Genomic DNA, 14912 nt, shown 5'->3' with positions numbered 1-14912 from the left:
TTTTTTCTTTCTTTCTTTCTTTCTTTCTTTCTTTCTTTCTTTCTTTCTTTCTTTCTTTCTTTCTTTCTTTCTTTCTTTTTTTGAGACAGGGTTTCTTTGTGTAGCCTTGGCTATCCTAGACTTGGTCTGTGGACCAGGCTGGCCTGAACTCACAGTGATCCACCTGCCTCTGCCTCTCTGAGTGCTAGCAGAAGGATTTTTCTTAACTAAATCATTTTGAGTGAGAAGAGCAGGTCTTTTGGGGTGGGAAGATCCCCCTGTAAACTGGGCCTATGTGAAGGACAAGGGAGAAGGAAGCTCTCCCTCTTTGCCTGATTCCTCTCACTGTTGCTGTGGGTAAGTCCACTCCTTCCCTGGTGTTAGAGCTACCTCTTCAAGATTCTGATGTATATGGAAGAGCAGCTGAGACATCAGCCTCAAGAACTGAACTACTGCGGAATTCTTAGACTTTTCATTGATAGACAGCCACTGTTGGACCAGCTGGGCTACAGCCTCTACTCCACTCTAATAAATCCCCTTTCTACAGACAGACGGACAGATTCATTTGATCAATTCCATCCCTCCAGAGAACCCTGACTGAAGCAGTAACCATGAAACACCATGGCGGAGACACAGGTTGCTGAGTGACAGAACACACATTCACTATGATTTCAGCTCCACAGCACTCTGGCAATGGACAAAGGATAGATGATCAAAACAATGGTTAGAAGGATGGAGAAAGGTTGGAAGGCGTTAATATGTCAAGAATACAGGGGAGATGTAAGGCAACTAAACTCTTCTGGAAAGAATAAAATCATAAATGCACAGTATTTGTGCATCTGTTCAAACCCAGAGAGAAACACAAAAACAAAATGTAAACAATGGGTTTCAGTCAGTAACACATGTACAAAGATTGGTACTAGGGGCTGGCGAGATGGCTCAGTGGTTAAGATCACTGTCTGCTCTTCCAGAGGTTCCGAGTTCAATCCCAGCAACCTCATGGTGGCTCACAACCATCCGTACTGGGATCTGATGCCCTCTTCTGGCGTGCAGGTGTACATGAAGACAGAGCACTGTATACATAAAATAAATAAATAAATCTTTAAAAAATTGGTTCACCCATAGTAAAAAGTGTACCACAGTAAGGAAAGGTGATAACAGGCTGGAACTGCCGGGTGTGGTGGTGCCAGTCGGTTAGCCTAGGTATTCAATAGGTTGAGGCAGGAGGATTCCAAGTTCAAGACCAGCCTAGGCAAAATACGGAGACTGTCTCAACAAGAAAAAACAAACAAAACAAAACAAAAACTAAAGCTAGACAGAGGAGTTTAAGGAAAACTCTGTACTCATTTTTTTTTTCTAAACACCAAAAACATTTCTAAGAAATGAAGCCTACTATGTTAAATAAATTCCTAGCCAGTTTTTATCATAGAAATTAACAAGATGATCCTAAAATTCCTAGGCAAAGGCAAGGGATCCATACGGACAGCAAAATCTTAAAAAGAGCAAGGTTGGACTATATTCAAAGCTACAGCAACCAAGGTGATGTACATGCTCAAAATTGATTCCAACTGTTTACATTTCAAAATATCAGAGTACGAACTCCATGATGGGCTGAACAAAAATGGGCCCCATAGGCGCATGTGGTTCAGTACTCAGTTCCTAGTTGGTGGAACGTTTGGGAAGGATTGAGAGGTGTGGCCTTGTTGGAGGCTGTGTGGAGCCCATGCTAAGCCCAGTGTCTCTCTCTGCCTCCTACTTGCTGATCAGATGTGAGGGCTCAGCTACTGCTCAGCACCATGCCTGCCTGCCTGCCGCCATGCTTCTAGCCCTAACGCCCATGGACTCACCCTCTGAACTGTAAGCAAGCCTCCAGTCAAAGGCTTTCTATTTTAAGTTGCCTTGGTCGTGGTGTCTCTGCAGCAACAGAACACTGACTAAGACACTCTACTAAAGGTTCTAGAAATAAGTAAACAATCACTCACAGGGAATAAGGAAGACACTAGCACCAGATTTCTTACCAGCAATGCGGGATACTAGCACATAATCATGAAATGGCTTTAAAATATAAAATTCTATATTCAGGAAAATCCATCATCCAGGCATACAATCAGAAAAAGTCGATTTTCGGGAATATACGACCCAGGAGGTTACTTCCCACACAACCTACTGGAGGACTTGTAGGCATGTTACAACAGAATGAAGGAAAAATACATTTTTAAATGACAGAACATGGGATCCAAGAAGTACTGACTAGCTCAAAACCAAACGTTACCATTTGGGAGACAAAACAGAATTTAGAATAGTGAAGGGTATTAATGACTAATGAGGTTAAGGTAATGAAGGGAAATGCGCCCAGGTGAATACACAGTCAGTGTTAGCACTTCCATAAAGCTAACATGACTAAAGGAAAACCTCCTTCACTGGCTGTCAGCTTTACAACATACTTGTAAACAAAGCCTGGAGGACTCAGACGCAACTAGAAAACAGGTTAGTGCTAACTGACTGAACTCTGAAGTACCAGGCACCGCTCAAAACACTTCACCCTTGACACCAACTGCACAGGAAGGCATTGTTATCCCTGCTTCCTTCTTTCTTTCCTTTTCCTTTCCTTTCCCTTCCTTCCTTCCTCCCTTCCTTCCTTCCTTCCTTCCCTCTCTCTCTCTTTCTTTCTTCTCCACCTCCTCCTCCTTCTTTTTAAGATTTATTTATTTACGACATATACTGATCTCATTTTTGATGGTTGTGAGCCACCATGTGGTTGCTGGGATTGAACTCAGGACCCTTCCAGGCAGTGCTCTTAACCTCTGAGCCATCTCTCCAGTCCCCAAAGATTTATTTATTTATTATGTATACAATGTTCTGTCTGCATGTACACCTGCATGGGCACCAGATCAAACTATAGATGGTTCTGAGCCACCGTGTATTGCTGGGAATTGAACTCAGGACCTCTGGAAGAGCAGCCAGTGCTCTTAACCTCTGAACCATCTCTCCAGCCCCTCTGTTATCCCTCCTGAATACATAGGAAAATAAGGCACTGAGAGAGCGACTAATTTCCCCAACATCATAAATCCAGCAAATGGCTGAAGGGGGTTTCAATGGGGACAGTCTGGACGCAGAATTCATATTCTTTTTATTTACTATGTGTGCATGTGCACATGCTCACCAGTGTGTGTGTGTGTGTGTGTGTGTGTGTGTGTGTGTGTGCGCGCGTGTCACAGCGCACAGGTGGAGGTCAGAGGACAGCTTTTGGAAGCTGGTTTTCACCTTCTACCTTGCTTCTGCCCTTCTGGGGACTCCAGGCTGGCTGGTCTGAGAGCTGCTCGGTGATTCTCTCACCTGTGATCCGTCTTGCCTTAGGAGGTTTGGGGGTTACAGATGTGGGCTGCCACACCCACCTCAGTGGGGAGGTTCCTGGGCCCAGGAGTTGAGCTTGGGTCATCAGGCTTGCTCACCCAGCACTTTCGCACTGGGCTATCTCCCCAGCCACAGAGCTCATGTTCTTACTCATTTCTTTTTTCCTTTGGTTGGTTTTGGTGGGGCAGTTTTGTTTATCTGATTTGTTAGTCTGTTGAGACAGGATCTTACTCTGTAGCCCAGAATAATCTCCAATTCTCAATCCTTTTCCCTCAGCCTCCCAAGAACTAGGTTAATAGGTATGAATGACAAGTTCGTTTTCTTCTTAATTATTACACTAGGCTGCCTCTCGGGATACTGCTGTTATCAACCTTGACAATGTGAAATTAGAAGTCTAGGAAACACTTCATTCCACATAGATTTGAGACAAACCACCAGCAGGCTATGCCAAATGTATAAAATACTGAAGACAGCCAGGCTTGGTGGCACACACCTTTAATCCCAGCACTTAGGGGGCAGAGGCAGGCAGATCTTTGAGAATCTGAGGCTAGTCGGGTCTACAGAGTGAGTTCTAGGTCAGCCAAAATCACATAGTGAGGTCGTCTCAAGTACAATACAATAAAGTATAATATAATACTGATTGCAGTGTTCGTAAGAAAAGGAACTAATTTCTCTGTCTTCTGTGACATTAACTGTAGCCATCAATGGTAGGGTCACATGATCCCATAGCAAGCTGGAGGCCAAGCCTTGGGTATAAAGGTCTCTAGTTTAAAAAATAAAAATGAGAGCCAGACAGTAGTGGTACATACCTTTATTTCCAGCACTCAAGAGGTAGTAGCAGGCAGATCACTGAGTTCAAGGCCAGTATAGTTTACAGAGTATAGGACAGCCAGGACTATACAGAGAAATCCTATCCCAAAAAAACCATAAACAAATAAATAAATAAATAATGAGAAAAAGGAAGGAAGGAAGGAAAATAGTAATAGAGCTTTTTACTTAGTGATATAATGGAGAGTCACTATGTGAAAACAGAAACAGCTAATACATGAAGGTGGCTCTCCTGGGTATCAAAGAGTAGGGAGAATTGAGTCAAGGGTTTTTCACTTCATATTTAACATTTTTAAATTCTTACTTAAAAACTTTTTACTGTATTTATTTGTGCCTATGTGTGCACATGCCCATGTTTCTGGAGGTCAGAGGTTACCTTTTGGACAGTGGTTCTTTCTTTCACGTGGGTCCTAGGGATTGAACTCAGATCATCAGCCTTGACTAGCAGTGTTTACCCCATAGGTGAGCATTCTGATTTTTAAAAAGGAGTATTTTTTTGACATATAATAGCCATTTTCTTTCTTTAGAACCGAATAGAACTAGAAGGAATTGAGATCACTTAGGCAGCCGACTCTGCACAGTGGTGACCCAGGTGGTGGGACTTATGTCCCTCCTTCCATACCCAGGGGGTCTGTGACTGCGGTAGAAACGATGCCTTACAGCTTTTCCAGCTCCTGCACACGGCCATGCACATTGGAGGTCAGAGGCACCAAGATAGAAAGATTCTAGCTCACTTCAAGCTACCTTGCTAGAAAGAACAAGGATGGGAAGTCAGGGAGAGGGAGGGACACAGCTCCAGGGGACATGGAGGGATGGGGAAGAAGGGACAGGAGGAGAGAGTCCTACACAAAGGAAGGCTACAGCTCGGAGACTCTCCTTCCCAACAGTGTGACCTTTTAACACAGCTCCTCACAGCGTGGTGACCCTGGATATAACATCATCTTCATTGCTGCTTCATAACTGTGACTTTGCTACTGGTAGGAGCCATAATGTAAATGTCTGATAGGCAGGCTATCTGATATGCCAGCCCTGTGGGAGGCCGTTGGACCTCACAGGTTGAGAACCTGCCATAGAGGAAAGGTAGAAGAGAAGTGGGAGATGACAGACACACCCAAGCAGTAAGCACTAGTCACACCAGCCATCTGAATGCAGTCAGGATTAATACAATTTGAAAATCAGCCTTTCACACATTGCAAGGGCTCAGTCATGTGTGGACCTACATGGCCGTAATCCCAGTACCCTGGGAGATGGACATAGGCCAGGAGCTCAAGGCCAGCTTCCAGGAATTTAGGACAAACCTTGATTGACAACATGGCCAGTTCACACCCAGTTTGGAGTGCAGGAAATGCTAACTCAAAGAGAAACAAAGGAACAAACAAAGGCTCGAGAGCTTTGTTTGGCTAGTTCCTACTGAATTAAGCAAGAAAAATAGAGATTTGGGCCAGGTGTGGCGTCACCTTTAATCCCAGCACTTGGGAGGTGGAGGCAGATGGATGTCTGTGAATCTGAGGCCAGCCTGCTTGATATAGGGAGCTCCAGGACAGCCAAGGACACACAATGAGGCTCTGTCTCCAGACACCCAACAACAAAAACAAAAGCAAGCAAGAAGGAAATCGTTACCACAGGAAATTCTAGCACCCAGCACTACTTCTAAAAGCTCTAGCCCTCGGCCTTCAGGTGTCCCAGCCATGTGGAATGGAGACCAGTTATCCCACTGCGCCCTGCGTTAGAACGTAGATTCATGAATAGAGAAGTTTCCAGCACTGGCAGGATGGGAGTGTCACTGCACAGCCACAGGGAGCGGGCTCACTGTGAGAGAAGCTCCAATATGGAGCAGCTGCTGGAGCTCTGGATAAACACAGCAGCTAAAAGGAGGAAGTAATCCCATTTTATCTCAATGGCCAATAAGCATTTGTAAAAACCACAAGGAAACACTCAAGACTCAAGCTTCAGTACTTTTAACCCCCGTGCCCTAACATTTTGCAGGAGAGTTATGTCCATCACTCTAGAAAAGGGCTGACCTTTCCTGGCATGGAAGCAACAATGAATTCCAGTAAGCCACTATGCAGAATCAGTAACAAAGCTAGTACATGAATAAATGAATGAATGAGTCCTAACCTTTATTAGGTGACTTCCCTTTGCTTTTCTAATGTTCTTACTTACATAGTCTTATTTACTGATTAAATATTTTATTTAGTAAATAAGTGTTTTGAGAGTAGGGGAGTGTATGAAAACAGCCGTACTTCTAAGGCTACAAAAATGTGATGGCCACAGGGGCCACTGTGGGACAAAGCACAGACAGAAGGCCAGAGGGACCAGTATGCCAGGCTTTATTTTATTTTTGATTGTGGGAGATAGAGTTTCTCTGTAGCCAGGCTGGTCAGGTACTCACTATGTAGCCCCAAGCTGCACTTGAACTCAAAGCAATCCTGCTCCAGTCTTCTGAAGCAGACATTAGCCATTATACTGGTCTAGTTTTTAAAACTAAAAAGCTTTTTAAACAAACACCCTTTGAGAACAATAACAGCTTTCTCTTCTTACAAAGAATTTACACATCAAACACAAGGATATCCAAGTTCAAAAGAAAAATATTACTAAAGCTTAGCTCCCATATTAGCCCTCATACACTGATAGTAGAAGACTTCAATACCCACTTATGCCAATAGGCAGATAATCCAGACAAAAACTAAACAAAGATATGCTGGAGCTAACTGACATCATAAACCAAACGGACCTGACGGATACTGACAGAACATTTCACACACACAGAAGAATATACCTTCTTCTCTGCACCTCATGGAACCTTCTCCAAGGCTGATCACATACTCTCACACAAATCAAGTCTCAACAGTTACAAGATAACTGAATTAACACCCTGCACCCTATCTGACCACCATGGATTAAAACTGGGTATCAACAACAACAGAAATAAAGAAGGCTTACAAACTCATGGAAACTGAACAACTCAGTACTGAATGAAAAAAAAACAACATACCTAAACTTACAGGACACATGAAGTTGTTCTAAGAGGCAAGTTCAGAGCACTAAATGCCTACTTACCAGCACACCTGAAAGCTGCAGAACAAAAAGAGGAAATCATACCCAAAATGAGTAGATGGCAAGAAATAGCCAATCTCAGGGCTAAAATCAATAATATAAAAACAAAAAAACAATACAAACAGTCAATGGAACAAAGAGATGGTTTGTTGTTGTTTGTTTGTTTTTGAGAAAAATCAGTGAGATTGACTAACCTTTATCCAAATTAACTAAAAGGATGAAAGAGACTATTTAAACTGACAAAATTAGAAATGAAAAGGGGTCATAACGACAGACACTCCAAAGACTTATAAGGACGTACTTTAAAAATCTGTACTTCACCAAATTGAAAAACTTAAAAGAAATGGGTAATTTTCCCCGATAGGTATCACTCACCAAAGTTAAATCAAGATCAGATAAACAATCTAAATAGATCTATAACCTCTAGCGAAATAGAAACAGTCATTAAAAGTCTTTCAACAAAAACAAAGTCCAGGGTATGATGGTTTTAGCATGGAATTCAACCAGACTTTCAAAGAAGATTTAATGCCAACAACTCCCCAAACATACAGAAGGAACAGTGCCCAATTCAAATTATGAAGCCACAGTCAGCCTGATACCCAAACACACAAAGACCCAACAAAGAAAAAATACAGACCAATTTCCCTTATGAACATAGATTTATTTCTTAATAAATACTTGCAAACTATCTAAGAACATATCAAAAAGATCATTCACAATGATCAAGTAGGCTTCATCCCAGAAATGCAGGTATGGTTTAACATATGAAAATCTGTCAATGTAATCTATCATGTAAATAAACTAAAAGATAAAAACCACATGATCATCTTAATAGGTGCACAGAAAAGGCCTTTGGCAAAACACAATACTCCTTCATGATAAAAGTCCTGGAGAGATTAGGGATATAGGACACACCTCATCATAATAAATGTAGTTTATGGCAAGCCCATAGGCAACATCTACTTAAACGCAGAAAAGTTCAAAGCGAGTCCACTAAAATCAGGAACAGGACAAGTTGTCCACTCATATCTATTCAATATAATACTTGAAATCTTAGTCAGATCAGTAAGACAAATGAAGGAGATCAAGGGGATATAAACTGTGGCTGGAGAGATGGCTCGGTGGTTAAGAGTTCTTTGAGACTTTTAATGACTGCTCTTCCAGAGGTCCTGAGTTCAATTCCCAGTAACCACATGGTGGTTTACAACCACCTATAATGAGACCTAGTGCCCTCTTCTGGCGGGCAGGTGTACATGCAGATAGAGCACTCATATACATAAAATAAATAAACCTTTAAAAAAGGGGAGGCAAATTAGAAACAAAGAAGTCAAAGTATATTTACTTGCAGATGATACGACAGTGTCCAAAAGAGCCCCTAAAAACTCCACTAAACGAGACCTAAGAAACTCCAACAGCGGCTAAACAGTTTCAGCAAAGTAGCTGTGTAAAAATTTAGCTCCTAGGGCTGGAGAGATGGCTCAGAGGTTAAGAGCACTGGCTGCTCTTCCAGAGATCATGAGTTCAATTCCCAGCAACCACATGGTGGCTCACAACCATCTATAATGAGATCTGGTGCCCTCTTCTGGCATGCAGGTGTACATGTAGGCAGAATACTGTATACATAATAAATAAATCTTAAGAAAAAAACAAACCAAAAAAACGTCTTTAAAAAAAAAAATTTAGCTCCTAAAAATCAGTAGCACGCCTATATACAAGTGGCAAATGGACTAAGAAAGAAATTGCAGAAACAACACCTTTCACAATAGCCTCAAACAATATAAAATAAATTGGGGTAACTCTAACCAAGCAAGTGAAAGACCTGTATGATAAAAACTTTACGACACTGAAGAAAGAAATTGAGGAAGATATCAGAAAGATCTCCCATGCCGATGGATCTGTAAGATTAATACAGTAAAAATGGCCATACTAACAAAAGCTATCTACAGGTTCAAGGCAATCCCCATCAAAATTCCAGCACAGTTCTTCACAGATCTTAAAAGGACAACTTTCAGCTTCATATGGAAACACCAAAAAAAAATTCAGGGTAGCTAAAACAACCCTGAATAATAAATGAACTACTGGAGGTATCCCTATTCCTGATTTCATGTTGTACTACCCAGATGTAGTAATAAAAACAGTATGGCATTAGCATAAAAAACAGACACGGGTCAATGGAATCAAACTGAAGGCCCAGACATAAACCCACAGGTATATGGACACCTGATTTTTGATAAGAAAGCCAGAAACACACACTGGAAAAAAAGTCAGAATCTTTCAACAACTTGTGCTGGCCAAAGTGCACAGCTGCATGAACAAGACTCCAAACAGATCCACACTTAGCCCCCTGCACAAAACTCAACTCCAGATGGATCAAAGACCTCAACGTAAAACCTGACGCACTGAACCTGACAGAAGGGAAAGTGGGGGGATAGCCTTGAACTCACTGTTCAGAACAGTGTTCTCAACAGAACACCGTTAGCAAGAGCAACAATCAATAAATGGGACCTCATGAAACTGAAAAGCTTCTGCATGAAAAAAGACACCATCATTCAAAGTGGCAGCCTACAGAATGGAAAAAGATTTTTACCAACTACACATCTGACAGATAGCTCATATCCAAATTATATAAAGAACTCAGAAACTAGATGTCAAGAAGAACAACCCAATTTAAAAATGGGGTAGAGATCTAAACAAAATTCTTAATGGAGGAGTCTCAAATGGCTGAGAAATACTTAAAGAAATGCTTAATATCCCTAGCCATCAGGGAAAGGTAAGTCGGAACTACTTTAAGATTTCATCTTACACTCATGAGAACGGCTGAGCTCAATAAAACAGTGGCAGCTCACGCTGGCGAGGATGCGGAGCAAGGGAGCAACTCCGCCACTGCTGGTGTGAGTGCAAAACTTACACAGCTACAATGGAAATCAGTGTGGCGGTTCCTCTGGAAGACAGGGATCAAACTGCCTCCAGATCCAGCTCCACCAGGCTTGGGCATATACTCAAAGGACACTTCGTCCTGCCACAAAGACACTTGCTCAACCACGTTCATTGCTGCTCTCTTTGTAATAGCCAGAATTTGGGAACAACGTAGATATCCCTCAATAGATGAATGGATAAAGAAAGTGTGATACATTATGCAATGGATTACTCATCTGGCAAAAAATTAAAAAAATAAAATCATGAAATTCACAGATAAGCGGATGGAATTAGAAAAATATCATCCTGAGTGAAGTAACCCAGACACAGAAAGATAAATATGGTCAGTGCCATGCTCAGCCATCAACAGAGAAGCTTCCTCCTGCAGGAGATGGGAACCAAAACAGAGGACCACAGCCAGACACTGTGCAGAGAATGAACTCTCGGCCTCACTGAGATGTGTCCACCAGCAGGGAACTGAACCCTGAGGAAGAGGAGGTGGAAAGCATGTACGAGCCAGAGGGGATGGAGAAAACTCAGAAAACCAAGCTCTCTAAATCAACACACACACACACACACACACACACACACACACACATATCCACAGAAAGTTAAAATCAGTCAACAACAAACTTCTCTAATTAAATGTTTGATTTGAAAGGCAATAAAGGTTCTATCAGAGTATACCATTAATGAAACAAGAATTCAATTCAAAAAATGAAAAGGAGAAAAAAAATCAGGCATAGACACAAACTTACTTTGATCTACCAAAATACTCATGACGGTACTTTCAAGTGAAAATTACAACCAAAATTAGCTAATTCACATACTCTATGGAAAGCTAATACAGGCTGCATGTCTCTCATCCTAAATATGCAATCTGAAAGGCTCAAAACTGTAAAACTTCCTCAACACTAGCATGACGTCACAAGTGGAAAATTCCACATCTGACACAAGACGAGGAGCTGCAGTGGAAAACAGGCATGCTAAAAATACTGCATAAGATCACTCTCAGGCAAAGCAAGGCAAACATGAAACATACTGTTTGTCTTTAGACTGGATCCCACTACCAAGGTCATTTCATATATATATACACACAAAAAAAAAAACCTATTTTGTATATATACATATGTAAAAATATATTTGCATATACCTTTAAGCAATTCTAAAAATTTCAAAATGTGAAACACTTTTGGCCATAAACATTTCACACATATTCAACCTGCATACATAGTTATTAAATTTCTTAGGCCATGACCAATAGCTAGAATGGAGGCCACAAAGAGAAGGCGCCCCAAAGGACAGACTGCTGGTGGGATGGGAGGACAGAGAAGCTTCGAGTCTGTCTCTCACTAGCACCCCATATGGGGAGCAGTAACCAGTGTGCTGAGCAAAAAGCCATGGGCTTAGGAGTCAGACACAGACCAAATCCCACAGCTACTTCGTAGCGACAGGAACCTCACCAAATGACCTACTGTCACTTTTCGCCTCAGGAATGAGGAACTCCACTGGTGGCCTTGCTTCCGCTGGATAATTTCCAAGTCCTTGGAGGGAGAGTCTGTCACCCCAGCCAACAACCTGCCTGCACCAGGCACCAGACCTTCCCACCACTCTCCTTCCAGGTCTCGTCCCTCAGAGGCGGCACCAGGTAATGTATTTTGCTTGCAGTTGCTGGTTTTGATATAATCCATTACACAGCAACAAAAAAAAAAAAAAAAAAAAAACAAAAAAAAAAACATTCTATGTAACAATCTGCCTATTAAGCAACAGGCTAGAAGTTTTCTAAATACAGTTATTAGGGCTCTGCCACATAAGCTAGGCTGCAGACACTAGCTCTCCACCTATAACGGCAGGCTTACACAGCAGAAGAGCGGGCTCCAGACTGAACTTCTGGAACCCAGCCTTGATCCGGTCAAAGACAGCCACTGAGATAAACACCCAACGCTCAGGCCCCCGGGCCCTGGCCCAGCGCTCACACCACGCACACCTGCTTTGCCTTATCCACGCTGTGCACCTGTCCACAGCATTGACAGCAGCACCTGTACTCCTACCTGAATGAGGCATTTGCTCACATCGCTTGCACAGAGTGCTTTGTTACAGCTCTGTGACACAGGGAGACGCGCCAGGAGCACCAGGCAGGCTAGAGTTAGCACAACATAGTGTGACTTCATGATTCTCCAAAGCAGTCCTGTGGTAGTCTCCAGGAAGCTAAAGACAAAGCCAGACAAACAAAACTTTATTTCACGGCAAGCAGTCGGTTACAAATTAAACAAAAACAAACAAAAAACACCCGATCAAAAATTAGTCGCTTGTGTCAAAAACCTTGAGGGATCATTTGAAGAACATTCTCAAATGTTGCCCACACATTCAGAAATTCAGACTTTGGGTGGCTTTCTTTAAAGAATGAACCTAGAATCCTCAGGCATGGATGATGAAAGCATAGTGAACATGGCTGAAGCCCCAGCAATCTGAAACCATTACCAACTGCACTGCTAATATTTCAAATTTCAACTTCAGATTTTACTTGAAATCCAAGTTTAGTATTTAACTGCAAGCTCATATAAGAAGTAACAATACTGCCAAGGGTGGTGCTGCAGGCCTTTAAATTCCAGCACTCAGGAGGCAGAAACATGCCAATCTCTGTATACTCAAGGCCAGCCAGAGCTACCTAGTGAGACCCTGTCTCAAAAAAATTACACATATGATACAATAAAAATTATATATATATATATAAATTAATAAAAATGTGTATATATGTGTGTATACACACATACACTGACTCCCAGCACCCATCTTGGGCAGCTCACTACCATCCGTAGCTTCAGTTCCTGGGGTCAGGGGAGCTGAAGTTTCTGTCTTCTGGGGCATCTGGACATGCACATTCACATTTTTAAAAATAATAAAAATACATCTTTAAAAGCCAGGGGTGGTGGTGCACACCTGTAATTCCAGCACTCAGAAAAACAGAGGTAGTCAGCTCTCGGCGAGTTCGAGGCTAGCCTGGTCTACAAAGAAACCCTGTCTTGAAAAACCAAAATAAAAAAATAAAAATATTAATACTGTATTATTTTTTGAAGAGTTATTTATTTATTATTTATACAACATTCTGCCTGCAGTGTGCCTGCACACAGGAAGAGGGCACAGCCAGCGCTCTGAACCTCTGAGCCATCTCTCCAGCCCCCATACTATATTATTTTAAAGCGCCTTTTAAATTAAATTCTCTGTGTATGTGCACACACATGACGCTGGAGAGGGAACCCAGGGCCTTATATGTGTGAGGCAAGGCTTCTACCACAAATAATACCTTCAGCTCCAATTTCTAAAATCTGAGTGTCAAAACTGTAAATGAAAATTATTGTAATGATTATCTCACTTTGTTAGTAAAGTACTTCAGAACTTCAGAGAGAGGAGCGGGATCCACAATCATTCAATTAAACGCACCAATAACAAACTGTAAATTATGAATTGCATTAACAATTGTGGGTAAGCTGGTCGTAGTGGCGCAGGCCTGTAACCCCAGCACTTGGGAGGCAGAGGCAGGTGGATCTCTGTGAGTTCCAGGCCAGCCTGGTCTACATAGTTCCAGAATAGGGCTGTCTAGAACATATAAAGCAAAACAAAACAAAATTATGGGTAAATGTTAATATATTCTTTGTTAGTGTGATAGATTCTTCCGTTATACACAAATTTTCACAGGGGTTATAATTTGGAGATGGCAAGCTGGCTACGTTGGTAAAAACAGCTGCCTGGCAAGCCTGAAGAGCTGAGTTCTATTCCTCACGCTCTAACAGGGAGAGAAATGCCTCCCTCTAAAGCTGTCCTTTGACATACACACCCCGGCACGCGCGTGCACGCACACACACGCACACACACGCGCGCACACACACGCGCGCGCACACACACACACACACACATACACACTCGCCCTAAATAAAATTTAAAATACACAATTTCTTAGGGCTAAAACACATATTCCCAATAACACCAATTAAAACAAATACTCGCTGGGCCTGGTGAGACACGCCTGTGACCCCTGCATTTGGCAAACAAGATAACGAATTGCAGGCCAGCTTTACTTCCAAATTAAATAAATTAAAGAAAGCTCGATGTTTTACGAGCACTTGCTGCTCCTGCAAAGGACCCGAGTTCGGTTCCCAGCACGTCCGCTGGCAGGACGCAACTGCCGGCTAAGTCCGGCTCCTGGGTTCCTAGGCTGTCTTCTGGCCCCCAGCAGCACCGGAGCGGAAGTGTGCACACAGACAGACACACACGCATACATTTTAAGAAAATAAAAACTAGAAGGAAATCCCCTCAAAACAATAAAACGCGGTTCTGACGCAGGGAGACCCCGCGGGCTAGGGGACGGCGAGAGGGCGCTTTGTGTGGGCTATGACTCAGTTTTGAAACAAAGTCCCGGCGCTCCCGGCCGCCGGCACAACACGTTCCGGCGAGACCGTTACTAATCCAACTTTCTCCCCGCTCCCCCGCCGCGGGGACCCCCAGACACCCCCGGCTGCCCCAGGCGTCCTCCCGCCGTCCTCCCGGGAGCCAGGTGACCGCGGGGCTGCGCCGAGGGAGGGCGTCGCCGCACCGGCGCCCGGACCCGGGGTCCCGGGGGCGGCGGGCACCGCGGCCCTTTGTCCCCGCCGAGCGCCGCGGCCTGGCCTCGGAGCCGCCCGCCCGCGCTCGCTCGCTCGCTCACCCACCGTGGCCGCGGCCTCCTCCCGGGCCGAGCCTCCAAGCAGCTCCCGCGAGCCCCGGCGCCGCCAACACACAGG

At 43.3% G+C, this 14912-nt stretch overlaps 1 protein-coding gene across 1 annotated transcript in view; it reads right to left on the bottom strand.

Moving 5' to 3' along the window:
- Twsg1 (twisted gastrulation BMP signaling modulator 1) overlaps positions 1–14912 on the bottom strand; it is a 34332-nt gene extending 19420 nt beyond the window's left edge. Inside the window, exons 1-2 of the mRNA XM_055628387.1 lie at positions 14841–14912; positions 12186–12342 (exon numbers count right to left, since the gene is read on the bottom strand). Coding sequence (XP_055484362.1) covers positions 12186–12305 — 120 coding nt within the window. The 5' untranslated portion in view covers positions 12306–12342; positions 14841–14912. The remainder of the gene's footprint in view (positions 1–12185; positions 12343–14840) is intronic.

Source organism: Psammomys obesus, unplaced genomic scaffold (genome assembly GCF_907164565.1).
Source record: "Psammomys obesus unplaced genomic scaffold, mPsaObe1.curated_primary_1811, whole genome shotgun sequence".
NCBI classification, from domain to species: domain Eukaryota; kingdom Metazoa; phylum Chordata; class Mammalia; order Rodentia; family Muridae; genus Psammomys; species Psammomys obesus.
This window is presented reverse-complemented; position numbering and strand designations above follow the sequence as displayed.